Source organism: Rhineura floridana, chromosome 11, assembly GCF_030035675.1.
Source record: "Rhineura floridana isolate rRhiFlo1 chromosome 11, rRhiFlo1.hap2, whole genome shotgun sequence".
In the NCBI taxonomy this organism is placed as follows: Eukaryota; Metazoa; Chordata; class Lepidosauria; order Squamata; family Rhineuridae; genus Rhineura; species Rhineura floridana.
This window is the reverse complement of record NC_084490.1, coordinates 66,219,114-66,233,399: the sequence shown is the minus strand read 5'-3', so window position 1 is coordinate 66,233,399 and position 14,286 is coordinate 66,219,114. Positions and strand designations below refer to the sequence as shown.

The following is a 14,286-nucleotide window of genomic DNA, read 5'->3' as shown; positions in this document are numbered from 1 at the left end:
GAAACGCAGCGCAGCAGCAGAGGCTTTAGAGTGCGGGGGTGGAAATAGACATGATTGCGCCACTGCGAATCAACTGGGAGGCGCAATCGCGATCAGCTGAGAGGTGCAGCAGAGCAGCAGCAGAGGCTTTAGAGCGCGGGGGTGGAAATAGATGCGATCGCGCCACTGCGAATCAGCTGGGAGGCGCAATTGCAATCAGCTGGGAGGTGCAGCAGTGCAGCAGCAGAGGCTTTAGAGCGCGGGGGTGGAAATAGATGCGATCGCGCCACTGCGAATCAGCTGGGAGGCACAGCAGCAGAGGCTTTAGCACGGGGCTTTGAGGCTCCGCATGAAGGAGAGGTAAAAAAAGTTTTAAAAGGTAGTGCTTCACTTTAAGGACATTTTTGGTTTACGTACTCACTCTGGTCCCACTGAGTACGTTAATGTGAGGTATTACTGTATACTGGCCTGAACCACAGAGCAGGGAGGGATCAACCGTTCTTTGGTGAAGGCAGAAGAGAAACTGGAACAAGGAGCTATGCAGAACAGGAAGTTCATCCAAAGTTCTACCTCTTCTGCCTTCAACCGCTAGGTGGAGCTAGCTACTCATCTGAGGTCATCTTTTACATGCACAGGAGAAACCCCACAGTTGGCATACCAGGCATAGCTGAGACTACCTGAACCTCCAGTGACAGAGGGATCCAGGAGCACCCCAAACTTTGAACCTGTTATTTCAGAAGGAGTGCAACCCCATTCAGAACAGGCAACTGGCCAATGTTCTGGTTGTGCAGAAGAAGAATGTTCAGAAGATGAAACAGGTTGCTTTACCTCAGTATGAGAAGGCACACCTGCTAAAATTTTTCATTTTGTAATTGTTTTGCATCTAAGCACACTGTGAGAAATAGTGCATTGCTGAAATCCAGAAATGATAGTATGTGTTTCCTATGTGTATAATTGCCGTCTATGTGAGAACAAGTGTATTTGATAACAAAACACATTTTACTAAAAAAGTATCTAAACCTAGTCTATTAAAATGTATGGCTCTGCTCCTACACATGGTTTCAAAGTGTTTTCCACAGCTACTGACCACAGTGAGAGGAAAGAATCACATTCACTTCAAAAGGATATTGTGGAAAAGGTCAGAAAAGAGAAACCAAAATGATTCAGTGACTATTATGGAACCGGGAGTACCCTCAAACTGTTCCAGGGAAGCGCAAACTCATCCAGAACAGGCCATCTTCCCACCTCCCAGACATGGAATACATAAAACCTCTACCTTTTCATCTTCGGCAGGAATCAGCTTCAGTTTACTGGTCCACATCCAGTCAATCACTACCTCCAAGCATTAATCTAGCACCTCAACTCAATTCAGATGGAACAAAGAGAAAGAGCTGGGCGTCATCCGGATATTGGCGACACCTCACTTTACATCTCCTGATGACAACTCCCAAAAACTTTAGCTAGATGTTGAATAGCATGGAGGCCAAGATGGAAGCCTGTACGACAGCTTTCATGGTGACAAATAGTGCCCCCTCAACTACTTTCTGGCAATGGCCCTGGAGGTAGGAGCAGAACCACTGAACTACAATGCCCCAACCCTCATCTCCCTGACCGGCTCCAGAAGGCATCAAAAGCCGCTGAAAGGTCAAAAAGCAGCAGTGGCATGCTCCCATCTCTCTCTCAACAAATGTAATCAACCAGGGCAACTCAGGATGTTTACTTGGAACTCTCTGAAGGCCACATCCCTTCTTCCTAGGGCACACACTATAGTAGCCCTGCATTGAACCCCAAGCATTTTTGCCTGGCGGGAATCTGTCCTTGAACTCTGATAATGCGTCTTACTTGTCTAAATTAAGGATAGAGAACAGTGTGTGAATGTGTTCAGAAACTAGCCTTCTGTACAAAGGTAACATTTATATTTGTTGATTCACCCACTTTTGCCTCCGGTCTTGGCCACCACTGGCATGTGCCTCTCAGAAGGCTGTCCAGAAGGAAATACAACCATCAAGCAGAAAAAAGTTCCCCATCTCTGATTTAGACTGTAAGTGCTTAACTTTGTCTGGACTTGAGACATTAATAATGTACTAAGTTGGCATTTATGTGTCTTCTCTTAATCCTCCTATGCTTTGGGGATACAAAATATGTAAACCATTTCCGTCTACAAAAAAGGCATACATTGTTTTGTGGTGTTTCCACATCACTATATTTTTAAAAAACTTTATTTTAATTGGAGGGTTTCATTAAACTGGGTTTGGGGTCAGTTAGACCCAATTAAAATGAAAGGAAAAATGCAACACTACCATCCGGTTCAAATCTAATGATCTTGGAACTAGGAACAACTGTGCCCATGTACGCTACCTCCTCACATCACTTCAGCTTCACCAAAGCATTCCTGGTTTCTTAAAACACATTTACCCTTGACATCCAGGAAACTGTGGTTTAAGAGTTCTTTGTGAACCAGAATCCGGTAATAGTTCACTGAATATCCGGTAATAGTTCAGAGAGCTTTGGCTATGGGGTGGTATACAAATACAATAAATAAATAAATAAACAAACAAACAAACAAACTGACAGAGCAATCCAAATAGTGGGAAACCAGTGGAGGGGGGGAGCTGGTGGAAAGCTCTGCAACATCCACTTTCCACTCTGGAGCCACTGACCTAGCTGAATGCCAGCTCTGTTGGGAGCTGCATGCACAAGAGGTAAGGGAAAAGCCGGCTCCCACAAATCAGTCTCCCAGGGAATTCAGGGCTCCCCATAAATGGCCATTACAAATTTTTTACTGTGCCAGCCTTTTGGCCAGCAAAGTTTCTGTGTGGATTGGGACCCGGGGGAGGGCTCCGAATGTGACTGCACTCTCAGATTGTTACATCTGAACTGGGCCGACATCCAAGTTTCTGTGGGTTCAAAATGGCCCCAACACTGACAGCTACTTTATGTCGATATAGCAAGTAAGATAAGGAAATTTAGTATTTACTTTATGCAAAGATCCAAAAAAAATTGAGTTAAAGGAAGAACTGCATGAGAAAGGTATCAGCAGTTTGCAAGAACCCATATGAATTAACACCAAATTTTGTTACATTCCTGTGTATTATCCTTTACGATAAACAGTAATCCCTAGTGTAATTTCAGAGTGTGCATTTTTAATGGTAAATAGGTAAAAATTTGCAAAGATGTATCATTGAACACTAAACTCAGGATCATCCAGATCATGGTATTCCTGATCTCTATGCATGGATGTGAATGTTGGACAGTGGAAAAAGTGGATAAGAGAAAAATCAACTCATTTGAAATGTGGTGTTGGAGGAGAGCTTTGTGCATACCATGGACTGCGAAAAAGACAAATAATTGGGTGTTAGAACAAATTAAACCAGAACTATCATTAGAAGCTAAAACTGAGGTTATCATACTTTGGACACATCATGAGAAAACATGATTCACTAGAAAAGACAATAATGCTGGGAAAAACAGTAGAAAAAGAGGAAGGCCAAACAAGAGATGGATTGATTACCTAAAGGAAGCCACAGACCTGAACTTATAAGATCTGAACAGGGTGGTTCATGACAGATGCTGTTGGAGGTCACCGATTCATAGGGTCGCCATAAGTCATAATTAACTTGAAGGCACATAACAAACAACAACAACAACAATGCTCAGTGGGGATCTAATCGACGTACATATCTGATTAGCAAAGTGCTTTTAAAAATATACAAGAATTAGGACCACTAATATATATTTTTTGTAATGTTAATAATTTTATAAATTCCATCAAATATTTTATCCCAGCTTTAAATGTTCTCATCCAATCTCCCTTTATATGAATGGTGATATTTTCACCAACTTCCAGGACAGCTTGGACCTGGATCCTAAATCTAGATTTAAATCTAAATCTAAATCTAAATCTAAATTTAAATCTAAATCTAAATCTAAATCTAAATTTAAAGCTAAATCTAGCTACAGAAATGAAAATTAGAATAAATTACTACTTTGGAAAGGTCAGTTTAAACAACGAAGGTTAATAATCTTGCAACCTCCACAGTTCAGGTTATTTAATTACTGTATTGAAACATTTGTTCAATATGTCTTAGAGTCCCTGGATACAATCCTAATTCAACTGAAGTAAAATGTGCCTACACCTGCCTATTTGTTGCCAGCTTTATTTTTTTTTTAAAATTACATATTTATGAGAGTTGATTGTTAGCCCCTTTTTGTTTTACTTGTCCCTATTTTTCCACTTTTTAATTTCAGATCTGTTTCTCCTTTGCACTTCACTTGGAAAAACAGTCTTCTTCAACTCCTTGCAAGTGAATAAACATAAAGTTTCCATCAAAAAGTAAGGTTTTATATGTCATGGTAGGTATCATTTTTATTTCCTTCCAAGGTTGCCTGCTTCTATCATGAATTTATTACTGAAATTCCTCTTTCCGAGTTTAAATACTACAGCTCATAGTTTATTGCTTAAGCCTGAAAAAGCAGACAATTTGATCACATGCTCATCAAAAGCTTTGAACACAATCTGCCTTCTCCCTTGGGCACAGAGCCTGTGTACATATGTCTCTGCACGCATGGAGGAAATTCCTCATAGGGTTTCTATGAATTCTCAACTACTTCTTAGGGGCATGGAATGGAGCAGGCTTCTGGATAGAATCATGTGATATATTGGATGACTTCTTGTCCAGCTGCCTTGAGGATATTTGATTGAGAGTGAGGTTATATATGTTTTTTAAAATATGACAGATAAATGGATGTCATTGTAATAGCAGTGAACTCAGTGCAGGGACGCCAGGAAGAAAGAGGGAAGAGACCTCAACAAAAGCTTAGCTAGGAGTGCAGAATGCTGGAGCCTCAGGCTTGACACTTAGGGGAAAGAGACTAAAGAGATTAAGTTTGAGTAATCAGGAAGATTTACAGGGATATCTGACAAATAAGATAGTGGTAGAGTGATTCGCTCAAAGCTAGACATTGAGCTTTATAATTGACCTAGGATTTGAACGCAAGCCTGGATGGCCCAAGTCCGATACTGCAGTCATTATACTGTACTGAAGTTAATTTATGTATACTTAATAATGTAATTTAAAATGCTGGCATGCCATTCTCATTCACAATCACCAGACTTCGATTCTGTCACAGTGAGAGCTAGGTGCTAGTGGTCTCAATGTATAGAGACATGTAAGTGATTCCTGTATCGGCTATACCTCATTAAGACACAGTATCTGAATTCACCTTCAGAAAGGCCAAGCCATATCTTCCATCTCAATGAAATGAACCACTCTCAAAAAAAGTATCACACCATCTACATTCCTGGTCCTAGACATAGCACTTAGAGCCATGTTGGAGGTGCTCTCCATGCACAGCAACTGCAGTCTACATCTGTACTCACATGGATGATGCTTTAAGCTCATCCTCAAAAACACTGCTATTCATCATCAGCATGTAAGATTGGGGGTAGGGCCCTCTCAGATTCACTCTCTCTAAAGAATCAGCCAATAAAGGCTGATAGAAAGAAATATGAATAAAAAAACAAAACAAAACACCATAATATGATGATCAGTGCACTAAACACATTACTGTAACAGACAGGTATAAAATCCTTTAATATTTATATGTATATTCAGGTACCTTTTAAAATATTATCTACAACTTTAGACAAAGAAATCATAACAGAAACAGGAATTTGAAGTTCAATGTGAATATTCCTCATATATGGAAACAAATCTTCCAGAATGGAATTTAACGATTCCCGACTCACACTTTATATGTTTTTGGCATATACCTAAGATTTTTTTGAAGTGTACACTTACAATGAGTAAATGAGAAAACCATATGTTTGGAAATGTGTATCAAACCAAAACACTCATCAGACAATAGGATGTGGCTGCAGCTTCCTATCAAATCTGGGTAAAAGATCATGAGTAAGATTTTGGCCCAAACTTGGGCAAATTCTGAAATATGGTTTTGTTATTGATTATCCAGCTCGAGGCACCACTTCCTTTTAAAGAGTGCCAGGGTGCAACAAAATCTTACAATTAACTTGTTGTTGTGTCTTTTTTTGGGGGGGAGGACAAATGGCAGTAGTTCACAGGGAGGGGCTTAACCCTTTCCTTTCCACTTGGTCCTAACACCTCTCCACTCTTGCTATTAGCCATGGGAAGGAAGCTTCCATTATCACCAATGGGACCTTTCTTCTCAAAGCTACCAACAGCTATTGGGGCAATTTTCATTGGGACTGCAGCAGGGGAGAAAAAAGTTAAAGCCCTCTCCAAATAGGCACAACAAAAATCATCCCCTTTGAACCTGGAATTAATTGTAAACAACAACAGCAAAAGCAGCAGGAAGTGACACATTTAGTATCATATGTAGTTTAGCCCTCACTTGTATTACTCCAAGGTAGAAATGTTATGCTACCATTTTCAGTTTAAATAAAAGCATCTGTATTCCTCAGATAGTCTCTGAACCTAAAAAAAAGACTTTGCAGTTTCTAGCATTCTGCAAAGAAAAAAAAGATCTTAGACGAATACACTGTATGGATTCAAAAACTCATGCCGAACACCGAAGGGATGTACAAGATTTTGTGCAGTTTTTCACATACTCACTGGAAGAGTCAGGGATGATTTGATATCTATACAAACAATGATTCTGATATGCCAACAGAGCATAAATGAAAAGATTATGAAGAAAACTAGTGTGTGGCAGAGATAGCTGTTTTACTTAAAACCTAAGCAGGCGTTTAAAGACCAACACCTCAAATTAATTTCTAGCTTTATTAATATAAAACTGGCTAATTTGTTTATTATGCTATTTTCCACCTGCTAGAGACAGAGGCACACCTAGGAAACAGCTGGATCTTATATTTGCAAAAACAGATGGTGGTGGGCAGATCTTTTCTTTTCAGCAGCCCTAGGTGCAACCAGAAACCCACAAAGTATATAGCAGAGCCTCATTTGAATGTCTGCTGCACGGATCCTCCCCCATTACATCTTGAAACTGAAATTAAATGGAGATTCCATCCATGGCTTAAACATTAGCCAATGTGGGTGTATTATCTAACAGGATTTCTTTTAGGGGGAGAGGAGTCTTGTATGGTCTCAGTCAACTATGGGTCAATAATAAAATGGAAAGGTATCAAGCAATGACAAACAAGAAACATTTCCCATTTCTAGCACTCACTTCTCACTGAGATCTTCAGTGCCCTGCCCATGGCTATACATGGGGCTTGCTTGAGTGCAGGGGCTGGGAGGTGCTGATAAACTGGTCTTCTCAGTCTGGACAGAATGCCTCCGGCTCCTCCTACGTTCCAGTCCCCTTCGTTCATTACAGCCAAAACTAGCCCTTCTTCGGTCTTTGCGGCCACTAGGAGGAGGTTCACCATTTTCATCTCCATCCTCATGTCTCAGTGTCATCTGAAATATTTAAAGGGAATGCTGTGGTTAACTGTTAACACATTAGCTAATGCTGTCTAGTTCCTATACTGATTCATATTTGTGGCTTGTCTCAATTACTGAGCTATCTGGTCCTGCAAACCACTTCAGTGCAATTCGTTTGTTCCTGTTGTCTAACTGCAGCCCATTTGACTGGATTACATGGGATAAGTAAAAAAATTCATGATGTTTCTTCCATTTGTTCACTTATGTCCAATCCAAAACATTTGCTTTCTCCTCTGTTCCCATCCCTATTAGACAATGGAGAGAAGATACTGGAATATCTAGTTACATGGTAAAGAGATAGGAGGGAGGGTAGGGTGAGCAGGAGGATTTACATTAACCAATGGAGATTTTACCACCAAAGATATGGGAGGGAGACCCCTGCTGGTCACATCTTCTATTATCTTTCCCCCATCCCGACAATATTACTTGCTATACCAGAGACCTTCTTTTCCTAGTCCTAGTAGCTCCACCTCTCTGATGGGCTGAATTACTTCTGGCAGGATGGGTGGGTGCTCAAAGACTATAATTTCCCCAGGGAAGTGGAGCACGCAGCTCTGTTGGGCCTTTCACAGAGCTTTTTCCAGTCATGAAGGCTTACAAAAGCAAGCTCTCCAGCATTTCATAGAGTAAAATTAAGCTACTTTAGGAAGGCAGAGACTCTAGCTTAAGAACATAAGAACATAAGAAGAGCCTGCTGGATCAGGCCAGTGGCCCATCTAGTCCAGCATCCTGTTCTCACAGTGGCCAACCAGGTGCCTGGGGGAAGCCCGCAAGCAGGACCCGAGTGCAAGAACACTCTCCCCTCCTGAGGCTTCCGGCAACTGGTTTTCAGAAGCATGCTGCCTCTGACTAGGGTGGCAGAGCACAGCCATCATGGCTAGTAGCCATTGATAGCCCTGTCCTCCATGAATTTGTCTAATCTTCTTTTAAAGCCATCCAAGCTGGTGGCCATTACTGCATCTTGTGGGAGCAAATTCCATAGTTTAACTATGCGCTGAGTAAAGAAGTACTTCCTTTTGTCTGTCCTGAATCTTCCAACATTCAGCTTCTTTGAATGTCCACGAGTTCTAGTATTATGAGAGAGAAGAACCTTTCTCTATCCACCCTCTCAATGCCATGCATAATTTTATACACTTCTATCATGTCTCCTCTGACCCGCCTTTTCTCTAAACTAAAAAGCCCCAAATGCTGCAACCTTTCCTCGTAAGGGAGTCGCTCCATCCCCTTGATCAGTCTGGTTGCCCTCTTCTGAACCTTTTCCAACTCTATAATATCCTTTTTGAGATGAGGCGACCAGAACTGCACACAGTATTCCAAACGCGGCCGCACCATAGATTTATACAACGGCATTATGATATCGGCTGTTTTATTTTCAATACCTTTCCTAATTATCGCTAGCATGGAATTTGCCTTTTTCACAGCTGCCGCACACTGGGTCGACATTTTCATCGTGCTGTCCACTACAACCCCGAGGTCTCTCTCCTGGTCGGTCACTGCCAGTTCAGACCGCATGAGCGTATATGTGAAATTAAGTTTTTTTGCTCCAATATGCATAATTTTACACTTGTTTATATTGAATTGCATTTGCCATTTTTCCGCCCATTCACTCAGTTTGGAGAGGTCTTTTTGGAGCTCTTCGCAATCCCTTTTTGTTTTAACAACCCTGAACAATTTAGTGTCGTCAGCAAACTTGGCCACTTCACTGCTCACTCCTAATTCTAGGTCATTAATGAACAAGTTGAAAAGTACAGGTCCCAATACCGATCCCTGAGGGACTCCACTTTCTACAGCCCTCCATTGGGAGAACTGTCCGTTTATTCCTACTCTCTGCTTTCTGCTTCTTAACCAATTCCTTATCCACAAGAGGACCTCTCCTCTTATTCCATGACTGCTAAGCTTCCTCAGAAGCCTTTGGTGAGGTACCTTGTCAAACGCTTTTTGAAAGTCTAAGTATACTATGTCCACTGGATCACCTCTATCTATATGCTTGTTGACACTCTCAAAGAATTCTAATAGGTTACTGAGACAGGACTTTCCCTTGCAGAAGCCATGCTGGCTCTGCTTCAGCAAGGCTTGTTCTTCTATGTGCTTAGTTAATCTAGCTTTAATAATACTTTCTACCAGTTTTCCAGGGACAGAAGTTAAGCTAACTGGCCTGTAATTTCCGGGATCCCCTCTGGATCCCTTCTTGAAGATTGGCGTTACATTTGCCACTTTCCAGTCCTCAGGCACGGAGGAGGACCCGAGGGACAAGTTACATATTTTAGTTAGCAGATCAGCAATTTCACCTTTGAGTTCTTTGAGAACTCTCGGGTGGATGCCATCCGGGCCCGGTGATTTGTCAGTTTTTATATTGTCCATTAAGCTTAGAACTTCCTCTCTCGTTACCACTATTTGTCTCAGTTCCTCAGAATCCCTTCCTGCAAATGTTAGTTCAGGTTCAGGGATCTGCCCTATATCTTCCACTGTGAAGACAGATGCAAAGAATTCATTTAGCTTCTCTGCAATCTCCTTATCGTTCTTTAGTACACCTTTGACTCCCTTATCATCCAAGGGTCCAATTGTCTCCCTAGATGGTCTCCTGCTTTGAATGTATTTATAGAATTTTTTGTTGTTGGTTTTTATGTTCTTAGCAATGTGCTCCTCAAATTCTTTTTTAGCATCCCTTATTGTCTTCTTGCATTTCTTTTGCCAGAGTTTGTGTTCTTTTTTATTTTCTTCATTCGGACAAGACTTCCATTTTCTGAAGGAAGACTTTTTGCCTCTAAGAGCTTCCTTGACTTTGCTCGTTAACCATGCTGGCATCTTCTTGGCCCTGGCGGTACCTTTTCTGATCTGCGGTATATGCACTTCAGTTGAGCTTCTAATATAGTGTTTTTAAACAACTTCCAAGCATTTTCGAGTGATGTGACCCTCTGGACTTTGTTTTTCAGCTTTCTTTTTACCAATCCCCTCATTTTTGTGAAGTTTCCTCTTTTGAAGTCAAATGTGACCGTGTTGGATTTTCTTGGCAATTGGCCAGTTACATGTATGTTTAATTTAATAGCACTGTGGTCACTGCTCCCAATCGGTTCAACAACACTTACATCTCGCACCAGGTCCCGGTCCCCACTGAGGATTAAGTCCAGGGTTGCCGTCCCTCTGGTCGGTTCCATGACCAACTGATCTAGGGAATCGTCATTTAGAATATCTAGAAACTTTGCTTCTTTGTCATGACTGGAACACATATGCGGCCAGTCTATGTCCGGGTAGTTGAAGTCACCCATTACTACCACATTTCCTAGTTTGGATGCTTCCTCAATTTCATATCTCATCTCAAGGTCTCCCTGAGCATTTTGATCAGGGGGACGATAGATCGTTCCCAGTATTAAGTCCCTCCTGGGGCACGGTATCACCACCCACAACGATTCTGTGGAGGAGTCCGCCTCTTTTGGGGTTTCGAGCTTGCTGGATTCAATGCCTTCTTTCACGTATAGAGCGACTCTGCCACCAATACGTCCTTCCCTGTCCTTCCGATATAGTTTATATCCAGGGATAACCGTATCCCACTGTTTTTCTCCATTCCATCAGGTCTCGGTTATGCTCACTATATCAATGCTCTTCTCTAAGACCAAGCACTCCAGTTCTCCCATCTTGGTTCGGAGGCTCCTAGCATTAGCGTACAGGCACTTGTAAGCAGTGTCTCTCTTCAAGTGTCTTTGGCACTTGTGGTTAGGCCTGTGGTAATTTTGCTCTTCTGAATTTATATCCTGTGCCCCTTCTCTCACAATGCCTACTTCTAGGCCTACCCCTTTTAAAATTTCATCATTTCTTTGGTTTTTATCCCAGGGGGGAGGTTTATTCCGAACCGGACCTTCCTCAGCTCCTGTTGGGTTTCCCCCCTCAGTCAGTTTCAAAGCTGCTCTGCTACCTTTTTAATTTTAAGTGCCAGCAGTCTGGTTCCATTCTGGTTCAAGTGGAGCCCGTCCCTTTTGTACAGGCCCGGCTTGTCCCAAAATGTTCCCCAGTGCCTAACAAATCTGAACCCTTAAAGTTTAAAGCTTAAAGTTTTCCAGAGCAGGGTTTATTACTAGAGTAAGAAAGTGAAGTAATTTCAAATGCATTAACAGAGAAATGTTCTTCTTTCTTTCTTTCTTTTAAGTTTAAAGCTTAAAGTTTTCCAGAGCAGGGTTTATTACTAAAGTAAGAAAGTGAAGTAATTTCAAATGCATTAACAGAGAAATGTTCTTCTTTCTTTCTTTCTTTCTTTAATTCCATTTCTATACCGCCCACAGCAAGCTCTCTGGGCAGTGCACATCAAGTAAAAACACAGCAAATACAATTTAAAAAAACGATCTGGTCATCAAATTACAATTTAACTGTCTGTTAGAACATTAAGTACAAAAAACTAAAATATTAAAAAATGTTAAAAAAATGTTAAAATGCCTGGGCAAAGAGGAAGGTTTTCACCTGGCGCCGAAAGGATAGTAGTGTAGGCGCCAGGCGAACCTCGTCAGGAAGGGTGTTCCAAAGTTCGGGGGCCACCACCGAGAAGGCCCTCTTTCTTGTAATCGCCTTCCGGGCGTCTCTATGAGTATATGACTATATGACATTCAGTTTGCAAAGTCTGAAAAGGGTTTTCAGTATTGAGAAACTCGTATTGTATTTCCCAAATCAATCCACCATTGATTACTTTACATGAAAATGGTAAATGCAGCTTCTTCTATACTCAGTTACTTTCTAAGCACAAGAACTGAACCAATCTAAACTCATAAAAGAGGACTCCCTGGGCCGTATGGAGAATAACTATATACAGAGCACTTCTAAGCTGAACCTTTGTTGAATGCTCCATCCTTTTTCATGTCGAAGAAACTTTTATTCACTTTAGATGTGAAAGTATGTTAAAACAGTTCAATTGCAGACAAGAGTGTATCTAAAGGGACCATAAACATACTCATTTTCTTTTTCTTTACCCTGGATTATTTTTCATCATGCCTAGGTCTGAGGTGCATTTTACTGTTAACAACCCTACACCACCACATGCCTGAATGTGTGTAACATAACAAGATGTTTAAGTTTTCAAATAAAAACAAATAGGTAAATATTGTCCTGGGCAAAAGTACTCCTATAACCTCAACTTTGAAGTACACCCAAACTGTGAGGTGCATGGAACAGGGCATGTCCTGTTACCTCATAAATGTTGAATTGCTCTATTAAGTCCAAATCTGCTCCTTTCTTGTTCAAGTGTCTTCGAGAAATAGTTTCGATCCCCAGCTCTTCCAGACAGTCAACAACATCATAGAAGGAATCCTGCTCTGGCAAGCCAGACAGTGTCTGAAAGTCAAAAGGCAAAGTATTTCAATCTCTTTGCTTTGAAACAATTTAAGCTTATGTTGACAGACATTTGTCGGTAGTGATCTGTGTGACCAGAAAGAAAAAAAGAAAGAAGATTCAATAATTAATTGACTGACTGATTGATTTATATCCCACCCTTCCTCCCAGCAGGAGCCCAGGGCAGCAAACAAAAGCACTAAAAACACTTTAAAACATCATAAAAACAGACTTTAAAATACATTAAAACAAAACATCTTTAAAATCATATTTTTTAAAAAGCTTTCAAGACATCTTTTTTAAAAATGGTTAAAAACATATGTTTTTTTTTAAAAAAAAGGTTTAAAAATTCCTATATTCACTAATAGGCAAAAAACCTTACGGTTTAAGAATGTACCTATAGCCCACAGATATTTTTATCAAAATTTAAAAAGCAGGGAAATTGGGCAGCTGTAGTGAATGCACCAGGGCAGCAGGAGACCTGACCTCTTCTGAGATATTGTACTGCCCTACAAATTTGCAAACACAATTTGGGTTGGTCTTTCACAGTTCAATCCACCTCCTGTGTATCTTGGAAGAATTTGGTAACATACTTATGAGAAGCATCAGAATGGCATATGGAGGGTATTTTCAATTTAACATTGTGGAATAAGAAAAATCCATGCTGACTATAGTATACAGCCACTCTCGGGGCTATATAATATGCCAAGAGCCCAGGTGCTTTAAATAAGAAAAGCAGCTTGAAGAAGTGTGGCTGACCACCAGTCCCCTTGACCATCTTGGCTTCTTAAAGGTAGCCATAGGGCAGTGGTTCCTAAACTTTTTTTCCCATGGACCGCATGAAAATTGCCAAGGGTCTTGACAGACCACAATGATTTTTCTACCTGTTGTAGCAATTGTAATGCTAATTGTAATGCTAATTGTAATGCTGTATGACTTTTAATTGTATTTTTATTCCTTTTATTTCTTCCATTGTATTTTATAGTATTACAATGTGCATTCCATAGAATTCAAATTGTAATACAATAAAGTTCAATATAAGAAATAAAAGAAGCAATAAAATAATATTAAAAGTCATACAGTCATTAACACAGTGCATTACAATCAACTAGGTATATAAGGGTATCCTGGTCCCAAGCTGTGTGTACTGTACTGCCTTCAAGTTGATTCCATGGAGACCCTATGAATAGGGTTTTCATGAGGCTGAGAGGCAGCGACTGTCCCAACGTCACCCAGTGAGCTTCAAGGCTGGGTGGGAATTCGAACCCTGGTCTCCCAGGTCGTAGTCCAACACCTTAACCACTACGCCACACTGGCTCTCAAATAAGGCTTTGTACAACAAGACTAGAACCTTGAGTCATTTCATGGGCAGCCAGTGCAATTCTTTCAGCAGCAGGGTGACAAGTTGGAGATACCTTGCCCCAGTGAGCAGTCTCGCCGCCACATTTTGCACCAGCTGCAGCTTCCGGACCAACCTCAAGGGTAGCCCCACATAGAGCACAATATGCACCCTGGAGGTTACCAGTGCGTGGACAACAGTGATCAGGCTCTTCTGGGCCGGAAACAGATCCAG

The 14,286-nt window shown here is 41.1% G+C and overlaps 1 protein-coding gene across 18 annotated transcripts in view; it reads right to left on the bottom strand.

The window, feature by feature from the left end:
- The window catches only part of FHOD3 (formin homology 2 domain containing 3), a 573,780-nt gene that overhangs the window by 171,507 nt on the left and 387,987 nt on the right, over window positions 1–14,286 (bottom strand). For all 18 annotated transcript variants that reach the window (XM_061588106.1, XM_061588108.1, XM_061588113.1 and 15 more), the window contains exons 9-10: window positions 12,573–12,716; window positions 7,147–7,379 (exon numbers count right to left, since the gene is read on the bottom strand). In XM_061588106.1, coding sequence (XP_061444090.1) covers window positions 7,147–7,379; window positions 12,573–12,716 — 377 coding nt within the window. The remainder of the gene's footprint in view (window positions 1–7,146; window positions 7,380–12,572; window positions 12,717–14,286) is intronic.